The sequence below is a fragment of the Oryzias melastigma genome, linkage group LG11 (assembly GCF_002922805.2).
Source record: "Oryzias melastigma strain HK-1 linkage group LG11, ASM292280v2, whole genome shotgun sequence".
NCBI classification, from domain to species: Eukaryota; Metazoa; Chordata; class Actinopteri; order Beloniformes; family Adrianichthyidae; genus Oryzias; species Oryzias melastigma.
Window position 1 is genome coordinate 26,382,080 of NC_050522.1, and position 10,796 is coordinate 26,392,875.

The following is a 10,796-nucleotide window of genomic DNA, read 5'->3' on the forward strand; positions in this document are numbered from 1 at the left end:
GGATCGGGACGTCCCTAACCTTTGACCCGTTTAAGCGCTCTCCTTCATCTCGTCTCGCTGCTTCATCACACTTTAATGTTTATGAGAAAAAGCACCGTTTAGACTCCAGAACTGTTTCAAAGTCCTGGTTTGGTACCAGATAAAGTCCAGATGGTACCTTCCTGTCTTTAGTTGATCCAGATGAAGTGTCTCGTTAACGAGGAGAGGAGTCACACCTTTGACTGTCTTCTCCTTCCAGCCATCGATGTCACGTACCTCCTGGAGGAAGGAGCGGGACGGCGGCTGCGGCGGCGGACGCTTGGATTCGGAGACTTTATCGTCAGGAAGTGACGGTGCCTGTCGAGCCTTTACCGCAGAGAGCAGACGGCGAGAAACCCGGACGAGCGACGGACAGTGGAGCGCCGTCTGTTCCTCAGGAAGCTGGAAGTGGTTCTGAGAACTAATGAAGACTTTTGGTTTATTTAAGTAGTTTCATGCAGAATGCACATAGGAGAAGGAACCATGCACTTAAAGAGCAGATGGAATCCACACGCCGGATCAGGAGCCACTGGTACTGGAACAGGAAAATGGCTCCCCCCGGTGGAATCCAGCTGCAACGACAGACCGAGCTGGAGCTGTGGGGGGGTCAGTGGAGAACTGCACTTTTTGGTACCGTGGACATGATATGGTGAAGCTCTGAAACACACTAACGTCTGAGTCGGAACGCCGTTTTTCCCGCTTCGCCGCCGCTTTTGACGGTGAAAGTCTCGTGGCAGTTTTGACCTTTCTCCCGAAGCCGCCCCCCGTTTAGAAGACACGTTTAACTCACCAGCTGCAGTAAATCAGGCAGGGAGGGGGGCGGCGGCTCTAACTGTAACGCCTTACACAGCCGCAGACGCGTGCGCAGACGCGTGCGCAGACGCGTGCGCAGACGCTTAAAAATATTCCTTTTTAAAAAATAAAAAAAAGAGATAGAAAGAAGAGGGCTCAATGGCAATGACGTTTTGAAAAAACAGTTCTTAACATAAAATGTATGGTGATGTCCTATTTTCTTATGTGAGAGGAGGCGGTCTATACTGTATATTTGGAGGGAAGTTCAAAACTTTTTCTTTTTTTTGGTTTCTCGTTGCCATGGAGAAAATTGTGATATTTTATGGGATGTTTTTCTCCCTCACTGGCGGGAAAACTGACAGGAGCGACGGATGAAAGAGGGCCGAACAGGAAGCTGTACAGTGCCAAGTTCTGTAAATAGACACACTTTACATTGAGGAGCGTCTCCAAAAGCAATATCTGAAATATGAACTTTGTTTATTATTGTACTGTACAGGACTGGCCCATATCGTATTATTATATAATATTATAACTTCTTCCATTTGTATTAATATAATGAACACTTACGCACGGAGGAAAGGCATTTTTGTAACGTTGGGAGAGTCGCACCATAACTGTCCTCTTGACTATAAATTAATTCACGAGATCCGACGAATGTGGAGCAGACGAAGGTTTCTTTGTCTTTGTTAATAATATTTCTTCTAAGGAGAGTTGACTCCGTTCTTTTTTGCTGCAAAGTGTTGAACACTAAAAAAACAACCTAAAAAATGTCATATTTTTAAATGGAAACAGAATCAGAAAGTAAAGCTGTCGACCCGATTTTGCTTTTTTTTTTCTTTTTAATAGGAAACGGTTCCGTTTTTGTGATGAGTCGTTGTAAGATGCTTGTACTTGTGTTTGTGTGTTTTTGTGTGATTTGTTTAGTTCTTTTTAGACAATCACAAAATAAGATGCAAGCATTGTAAATGGCAGACTGGCAGACGTTTTGTGATGTGTACAGTTTGTCAAAAAAAAACTTCTTCCACTTGTTTGTAATTATGATTCTTAAGTCATAAGAAATGCTGTTGGTTTTTACTTTTTGTTTTATATTTGTTTTTGTTTGTTTTTTAAATAAAAAGCACTACATTATTGTGAATTTGTTCATTCATTGGTTGGTTTATAAACTCCTAACAAAGGTTTTTTTAACCCTTTATGTTCTTTGATTTATTGTAACTTTTCAACCGTAAACACGATAATTAAAGGAGATTTTTGTTAATGGTTGAAAAGTTACAGTATGTTAAAAATATTGTGTTAAAGGATTAAAGCATTCCTTTGGACTCTTGTCCCATCCCACTGACATCCAGGAAGAAGGATGGGAACCAAAGACTGGAAGTGGTTTTAATAGTTCAAGTTATTTTAAATAATTTAATTTAAGTATAAAAGTTAGAAAACACTGAGAACTGAATAAAGTCGATGCATTTACAAAGCTGTGCAAATGTTGAATATTTCTGTTGTTTATGGAGTTGTTTATGAAATTTAAAGTGGAGAATTTGGAGGTTTCTTATTTTGAAAGGAAACTCATTGGACATGAACCCAAAGTCCTAAAAGAGCTAAAAGAATATAAATAAATAAATGTTTTGTTGTTTTGACCGATTATTTCTAATGTTAGGCTACAACGTGTATCCACGTCAAGGCCCGGGGGCCGGATCCGGCCCTCCAGAACATTTTATTTTATTGTTATTAATGACCCGATGTTATCTTGTTCTTATTTCTAACTTGTATAATTTTGACAAAATATATTTTTATGGAGAGTAAAATATTAAAGTTATTTAAGGTTTAAGTTGATTTATTCTGGAATAATATTCCTGAGTTTTTATTATTCATAATTATGTTAAAAAGTTACAGTTTTAAAGCTTTAAAAATGGTCATTCTGCAGCTTTTTGGACTATTGGCATTTATTAAGATTTTTTAGGCTATTTTGGAGTTTAGCTAATATTTCAGCTACATGCTAGCTGTTTTGGCTAACCTAAGTTTTTTTTAGGCTATTTCTTTGCACTTAGCTAATAATATTTTAGCTGGATATCAGCTTGAGCTTTTTCAGTTATCAAACAATTTCAGTATCATCAGCAGCCAAATTCAAATTCATCTTCCAGCATTCACACTAGCATTATTACATGTAATGATATACATCTAGTTGATAATTATGTTAAAAAGTTACGGTTTAAAAGTTTTATAAATGTAGTTTTAGAGTGTTTAATAAATGTTCATCCTGTTCGACCCGCGACCTCGGGTGAGGTTTGGATTTTGGCCTCTTGTGATTGAGTTTGACACCCCGTACTAGTTAAATTGTTACAAAAAAAAATCTTCCCATTTTTATCTGTTGAAGAAATTTCCTTTTTAAAATATATATTTATTTTGTTTTATAATATAAGCCCCTTAGGGGGCGAAGTTAAAACTTGTGAGAATAAGTCGTCACTTCCGGTTCGTGCTCAGACAGACCATCGATATGAACCCTCCGCTTCCGGTAGCGCTTCCTTTTCGGCAGCGGCTATTTCCTCGCCAACATGCCAGTGAGTATCGCTTCTGGGCCCGAACGTGACTTCTGGACCGGTTAACCGGTTCGTAGGGAGCCGCCGCGGAGCTCCGCGCGGCCCTAAGACGTTTGCGGTTCTCCTGCTGCCGGTTTGGGAGGTTTTTGTCGGATCCCGGCGGAGTTTATTCTGCAAAAGTGCGCACATTGCGGACGCGTTGTAGCACAAGATGGCCGCGCGCAGACGGCGAACATGGAGCTAGCTCCACGCGCGACCCGAGCGGACAGACGAGATGGAGGCCGTTAAAGTCCGGAATCTGAAGCGAACACGCTGATTGTTTTCTTAATCGATTCTTTTTAAAAACACTGCGATGTCAAACCAGATTATTGTCACATAATCCAGCTAATGTAGGCCTGAAGCTGCGAGCGCTAACGGCGCAGAACCAAATAGAAGACACTTTTACGGTAAATAAAGGCTGTTTAGGGATCAGAACGAATCGGTTTACCGAATATGAGTTAATCTGAGTTTAGAGACGATAATTTATCATGGAAATCGGTTTAGTCTCTATTCCTACTGCCGAGGCCTAAAACCCGTCAGAACTAGTCTAAAAGGGGGATTGCATAAAAACATTGAATTCAAATTTTTTCCCACTGAAGTGAACAATAAACTACAACTTTCAATAAGAATAACAGATGTAACTTTATTTAAATTTATGTAATAACAAAAAACTTTATTCAAACATTTAAGTGACAGTTCACCAGCTTTGTAACCAATTGTCCAGTAAGTATTATTTAAACTCAATATAATTAAGAAAAACAGTCTAGATATAATGTACGATAATCTAGATTATCTTAATCCCCGATGCTTTAGGTTTTATTAAAACGGATTATCTGTTAAACTGGAGACTAATTTGTGGCTTCATGCTCCCATCATTATGTTTTGTTATACATTAAATCCTTAATTTTAACACTCCAGTTGAAATAATCTGTTTTTTTTCTCAGCTTGCAAAAGACTTGTTGCACCCGTCCCCTGAGGAGGAGAAGAGGAGGCACAAGAAGAAGCGCCTGGTCCAGAGTCCCAACTCCTACTTTATGGACGTGAAATGTCCAGGTAGAGTTTCTATGCAGATGATGCTGAGGATGTAAAAATAAAGGATGTTAAATGTGTCTTCACTTTGTCATCTTCCAGGATGCTACAAGATCACTACGGTGTTCAGTCACGCCCAGACGGTGGTCCTGTGTGTGGGATGTTCAACGGTCCTCTGCCAGCCCACCGGAGGCAAAGCCCGTCTCACAGAGGGTCAGTGGACTCGCATTCCTGCCCTATAATCCACCAACATTCGGTTGATTCCAGACGCAACGTTAGCTGTAGCCTCTTACGTTAGCTGTAGCCTCATTAGCTAGCTGTAGCTACATAAGTTAGCTGTGGCCTAATTTATATGCTTTTGCCTCTTGTGTTGCCTTTGGCCTTATACGTTAGAATCATACATTGGCCTTAGTTTAATGCGTTAGCTGTGGCCTTATACTATAGCTTTAGCCTCATGTGTTAGCTGTAACTGCATAGGTTAGCCTTAGCTGCATAGGTTAGCTGTAGCCACATACGTTAGCTTTATCCTCATACATTAGCTGTAGTTGCATGGGTTGACATTAGCTTCATATGCTAGCTTTAGCCTCATCGGTTAGCTGTATTTGCAAAGGTTGACATTAGCTTCATATGCTAGCTTTAGCCTCATACATTAGCTGTAGTTGCATAGGTTGACATTAGCTTCATATGCTAGCTTTAGCCTCATCGGTTAGCTGTAGTTGCATAGGTTGACATTAGCTTCATATGCTAGCTTTAGCCTCGTCGGTTAGCTGTAGCCACATATGCTAGCTTTAGCCTCATCGGTTAGCTGTAGCCACAGACGTTAGCTTTAGCCCCTCAGGTTTCACACCAGAAGTTTTGTTCTCTTGAAACCATTTGACTCGCCGCACTGCCAAGTGATTGGACGACCTCCCCCGTGGTCGTCCAATCTCATTCCGGTGCCAGATCAACCTCAGCTTGCAGAAGGGTTGAGTCGACCCGTGGCCCCCCCCTTTCGAAGGCTGAGCACAGACGTACCTGCCCCCTCACCTGTAGACGGTTGAGGTGACCTTTTGTTTCTCTGCAGGCTGCTCGTTCAGGAGGAAGCAGCATTAGCGAGTCTCCGCTCTGAACGGGAGAGGGAGGGGCTGGAGCGGTCGATGTCAGCGAGCCCCACCCCCAAGATGGAGGCAGATCCGGCGTGGCTTTCGGACAGCAGATGGGTTGTTGCTGTAACTCCACCTTCCAACCCGCTCTCTCTTAATAAATGTTGTTTTGGCTAAAAGAAACGTTTGTTTTTCCTGCTTTGACTCAGAATTCCACCTTAAATATCTGGGAGATTTCAGCTTTTATTCACGTTTCAGTCCGGGACACGACTCTAGTCAGACTAATACTGTTGCTACAGAGAGTTCAGATCAGTTCTTGAACGCCGTCAGTTGTCGGCTCCGGCCGCGCTCTCGCCCTTGCCCTCCCGCTCGCGCAGCAGGTGTCGGATGGAGCAGTTCTGCGTGGACAGCGTGCTGGACAGCAGCGGCATGAGGATCCGGAAGCCCTCGCGCAGCTCCTGCACGCTCTTCTCCAGGCTGTGCACGTGCGTGTGCAGCTCGCCGCGGCAGCCCTGCACCTCCGACAGCACGTCGTACATCAGGCTGCTCATCTGAGCGGGAAGCAGAAGACGGGGTGTGAGGGGGGGACGCCACACGCCGACGACGCCCACGGGTGGATGACCGAGCCTTCACTTGCCTCTCTCACCTTGTGGAGGTCTACCAGAGTGTTGCCCTGGTCCGCCAGGATCCTCTTCTCCATCTTGACGCGCCGCAGCCTGTAGGAGCAGAGAGTGGTGAAAACAGGGTCTGGACCAGCGCAGTGGCCCTGTGGTAGAGTGTCTGCCCTGAGACATGAGCGGTGTGGGTTCAAATCCAGGTAGTCAGACCGAAGACTAAAAATGGGGTGCGGGGTCTCCCTGTTCTAAAACACTCTAAAAAACTTTTTTTTTTTAAAAAGCCTAAACGAGCCAAAACAGCTAACATGTAGCTGAAATATTAGCTTATACATTATAAAAAAGAATGTATATTTTACTCTTCAAAAAATATATTCTGTCAAAATGATACGGGTTAGAAATGAGCTCAAGATAACATCGGGTCATTAATATCAATAAAATAAAATGACCTGGAGGGCCGGATCCGGCCCCCGGGCCTTGACTTTGATACATTCATTAAGGGTTTCGATTTCGAGTTTTTGTGATTGACTCTTTTAAAAGATTTAATTTAATCAGACGTAAACGGGACCGACTGGATCCCGTTCTGATGGAATGATCCGTCGTGGTCGTACTGTTGGATGGCGAGCAGCAGCTTCCTCTGGTGCATGCGGACTCGGGTGTCGTCCCGTTCCCGGGACAGCTTGGTGTGCTTGTATATCAGCCAAGTCTCTCTCAGCACATTTGCTGCAGCAATTTTTATCTGTGAAAGGACAGAAAATCATGGGAGAGTTATGCTCCGGCGCCGGATGTTTTTACAGCGGCGGTTGATTCACGGCCACAAACCGTATATTTACTTTCCTGCGTCGCTCCGTTTGGCTCCAGTTCAGTTTCTGCATCAAACGTTAGTGGAGGAAGATTTCCTCCTCGAGCTTTTCCTGTTACATTATTCTGTCCTGCAGCAGTTCTGGTTCTGACCCACTAGTCTTTATTTCTGCAAATTATTTTAGCTAAAAATAAAGTCAAAATTCACTGAAGAAACCAAAACATGTTTCAGGAAGGAAGTTTTGAAATTATTATGGGATGGACACCTACAGCTTGGTGGTTGTTTTGTTTTGTCTATTTTCCACAATATAGAGAAACACACTTGGTAACACGTCCTCGTGGGTATTTGTGTGAATTTGTCTCGTGTTGTTTAATACAGGTAAGATCAGAGTTAATAAACCTTTTATGGTCCAATTCAGAATGAGATCTAATCAAACTTTATTTATAAAAAAGTGCATCTTATGTTTGTGCATCTCGAAGCACTTCAGTTAACAACAGAAAATAAATGATTGTTAAATGTCAAAATTGAATACATATATGTATTTTAGAACGCAAAATAATGTTAAATGCACAAAATAAAACTATATACAGAGAAGAAAATATATTAAAACTTGATAAATATTTCAAAAATAAACCTTTAAAATGATCAAAAAGCCCTCCCGGCGTGTGAAGCTAACGAGTTAGCTTTATGTTTTAAGATTTTAAACGGCGTTAGCGTGGCGAGATCACAGAAGTTTCATTCTGTTGTTCGCATTTTATTATACGTAAATATTTTGAATAATGAACGCATGAATAGTTGGTTCAAGCTGGACTAAACTATATGAAGACATTAGCGATGTGGGCGTGGTTAACGGACCTCCATTGCCAAAGATTTACTTTAGGTGATTCTTCTGAAAATATGTCTCCACCCAGAGACCCAAAATAAAACCGAGACTAGAAAAGTTCCATTACCTGCAATAATGCTAGTGAGAATCCTTTCTGCTGAATGCAGCTGATAGACGCTGTAGCTGTTTGCTGAAGATACTCAAGAATTTTATTTTAACTGCTGAGTAATATCATGAACGTGCTAAACGTTTTGATACCAAACTTACATAATTTAGAGGAAGTGCACATCGAAATTTGAAGAATTTCATGAATTTTTTTTTTTTTTGCAATGTTGCTAAAATATTAGCTTATATCCAAATTAGCCCAGTAATCCTCAATAGATGCTGAATGAGCCAAAAAAGCTAGAATGTTGCTAAAACATTAGCTTGTCTCAAAATTAGCACAAAAAATGTAGTAGATGCCAAATTAGCCAAAAAAAGCTAGCACGTTGCTAAAATATTAGCTTACTTCCAAATTAGCCCAGAAATCCTCAGTAGATGTCAAATGAGCCTCAAAAGCTAGCATGTTGCTAAAACATTAGCTAAACTTAAAATTAGCCCAAAAAATGTAGTAGATGCCAAATTAACTAAAAAAGCTAGTATGTTGCTAAAATATTAGCTTAACTCAGAATTAGCCCAAAAAACGTCAGTAGATGCCATATTAGCCAAAAAAACTAGCATGTTGCTAAAACATTAGCTAAACTCAAAATTAGCCCAAAAAACTTCAGTAGATTCCAAATTAGCCAGAAAAGCTAGCATGTTGCTAGGATACTGCTAGCTTTAGCTGCGATCTAAACAGCAGCATTGAGGCTCCTGCAGCTGAAGCGTGAAGTCCTCACCCTCTTGGAGATGTGCGAGTCCATCATGAAGTTGTGGACGTGTTTCTCCGCTCTGGACAGCTCCAGCTTCCTGGCGACCACGGCCACCACCAGCACGGTGCAGCCGGCGCCCTGTGGGCCGCAGTCCGCCGTTACCGACCACAGCGTCCGCCGTAAATGATGCAGAACGAACCCGTAACTCACCATGATCCCCGTGAGGAGACAGATGCTCCGCCCACAGTAGGTGTGAGGAACCACGTCTCCGTAGCCGATGGACAGGAAGGTGACGGACACCATCCACAGGGCCTCCATGTAGTTGCTGCTCAGGTCTCTGTAGTTGTGATGTCTGCAGGAAGACGCTGCTGTCATTTTCAACGAACGGCTAAACTTCACCGCAGAAGTCTACCATGACGACACTCAGTTCTATTCTATTCAATTCAGGTCAGAAAGCACCACATCATGAAACCACCTCCACCGTGTCCCAGAACGTTTGATCTGTCCACCGTTTAAAGCAGTGTTTCCCAACCCTGGTCCTCAGGGCACACTGTCTGGCATTTTTTTAATCCAACCCTGCTCAAACACACCTGCCTCTGATGACTGTCATTGTCAGTCTTCTGCTGAGCCTGATGATGAGCTGAATCAGGTGTGCATAAGCAGGGCAACATTAAAAACATGCAGGACAGTGTGCCCCGAGGACCAGGGTTGGGAAACACTGGTTTAAAGATCAGAAATCATTAGTGACCAAAACACTTTAAGTGAAAATAAAATTGCACAAATGCTGTTTATATTAGGAAATTATAGATTGATTGATAGTATTTCTTTACTCATTTAAATAAAATCAATAAAGAATCTTAAAAATAGACTCATTGTTTGAGTATTTCCGTTCCTGTTCAATTTTATCTGATTTTATTCTTGTATCCTAGAATTGTTAATAAAAAACATTTACTTATTTTACTAAATAACAGTTTTTTATTTGCTATGGTCATCAATCAACAGCTGGAATGATAATGTTTGAACAAATGTCTGATTTCTCTGTTGGTCAAAGTGATGATTGTCTTTGTCACTGTAACAAATAAAGTTTTTATTGAAAAAATGAAACGTCTTTTAGTTCTTATTCTTTATTTACTTTGGTTTTAATGTGATACTTTGTGTTGTAAAGCACTTTAATACCTTGTTTATAAAGTGTTTCATAAATAAACATCAATTGTTCATTTTAACCACATAAAAGTAATTAAAAACAATTATTTTTAACTCTGTAACATCAAAGAATTGACATAAAATTCTTCCTTTTTTAAAATATTTTTAACCAATGTTTGAATAGTAAATAATCTAAAATGAATAATCTGTCAGGCTCTTAGGAAGTTTTTGTTCACAAAGATTTAGTTTGAAGTGTAAAAATATAAACACGAGTATTCAGGAAACAAAACACATTATTTATTCTTCTCAAATTTAATCCACATTTTAACTGGATTATAAATAATTAATTATCAACACATTTGGAATTCCTTTAACAAAGCAAAGATTTAAGACTGATGAGTTATTCCCACTGTAAAGTTAAGAGAATTAGCAAAAACTTTTCAGATTTCATGGAAGCAGCCATTTTGAAAAGAGCAGAAAAGGTCATTCAACTGCCCCTAGTGGAGGGATGAAGAACTGCAGGACAGAACTGACCATAATTTCCAGAATTGAAACTTTTTTAATTCTTTCGATCCACTTCATTTAATGCGATTCAATTCAATTTCAGGTTTACAAATTTAGACACATTTGTTTAGAAATACACTAATATTCTCTATATATGTTTGAATATATTTATTTTAATCTGATATAATTTAAATACTGTAAATGTATCAGTGAAATAATGAGATCGTTAATATCATCCAGAGTTACATGGATTCTAAATCGGAGAAGCTCCAACGATTGTTCTGCTTCTCCTGGAGGACGTTTCAGTTTGGCCACTAGGAGGCGATCACGTTATAGCATTACACTTTATTCCAGAAGAAGGAGAAAGAATGAGCAAAAAAACAGTTTTAGATCATAAATGATTACTTTAAAAAATGTTTCCTTAAAAGAGGAAAATGTTTGTAAAAATGTTCATTTAGTCAGAATGTATGTTTAGGCTGACTGAGCATTAGCATTAGCATTAGCATTACTATAGGAAATTCCATTAAGCGTTAGCATCAAGCTAGCAGACTTTAGCCTTATTTGATCTACT

General features: G+C 40.5%; 3 protein-coding genes and 1 non-coding gene across 4 annotated transcripts in view; 3 read left to right on the plus strand and 1 right to left on the minus strand.

Annotated features, from left to right (window-relative positions):
* The window catches only part of ash1l (ash1 (absent, small, or homeotic)-like (Drosophila)), a gene marked incomplete in the record, with an annotated part of 38,494 nt that extends 36,549 nt beyond the window's left edge, over positions 1 to 1,945 (plus strand). Inside the window, 1 exon segment of the mRNA XM_024298339.2 lies at positions 239 to 1,945. Within this exon segment, the coding sequence (XP_024154107.1) occupies positions 239 to 330 (92 nt within the window).
* A 1,269-nt stretch (positions 1,946 to 3,214) lies between these two features.
* On the plus strand, positions 3,215 to 5,671 carry rps27.1 (ribosomal protein S27). The gene is made up of 4 exons (XM_024298305.2): positions 3,215 to 3,359; positions 4,322 to 4,430; positions 4,509 to 4,619; positions 5,470 to 5,671. The coding sequence occupies exons 1-4, from the start codon at positions 3,354 to 3,356 to the stop codon at positions 5,496 to 5,498; spliced, it is 255 nt and encodes an 84-aa protein (XP_024154073.1). The 5' UTR covers positions 3,215 to 3,353; the 3' UTR covers positions 5,499 to 5,671.
* Positions 5,288 to 5,416, plus strand: LOC112162721. The gene has a single exon (XR_002922141.1). It is a non-coding gene; the product is annotated as a small nucleolar RNA SNORA35 (small nucleolar RNA).
* A 40-nt stretch (positions 5,672 to 5,711) lies between the features above and the next one.
* Positions 5,712 to 10,796, minus strand: part of LOC112162516 (small conductance calcium-activated potassium channel protein 1) — a 12,968-nt gene continuing 7,883 nt past the window's right edge. The window contains exons 7-11 of the mRNA XM_036214288.1: positions 8,789 to 8,930; positions 8,606 to 8,716; positions 6,714 to 6,841; positions 6,126 to 6,204; positions 5,712 to 6,039 (exon numbers count right to left, since the gene is read on the minus strand). Of these exons, the coding sequence (XP_036070181.1) occupies positions 5,815 to 6,039; positions 6,126 to 6,204; positions 6,714 to 6,841; positions 8,606 to 8,716; positions 8,789 to 8,930 (685 nt within the window). The 3' untranslated portion in view covers positions 5,712 to 5,814. The remainder of the gene's footprint in view (positions 6,040 to 6,125; positions 6,205 to 6,713; positions 6,842 to 8,605; positions 8,717 to 8,788; positions 8,931 to 10,796) is intronic.

Coding starts and splice junctions, on each gene's coding strand:
- rps27.1 (XM_024298305.2), top strand. Junction 4,431..4,508: donor TATGGACGTGAAATGTCCAG/GTAGAGTTTCTA, acceptor GTCATCTTCCAG/GATGCTACAAGATCACTACG. Junction 4,620..5,469: donor CAAAGCCCGTCTCACAGAGG/GTCAGTGGACTC, acceptor GTTTCTCTGCAG/GCTGCTCGTTCAGGAGGAAG.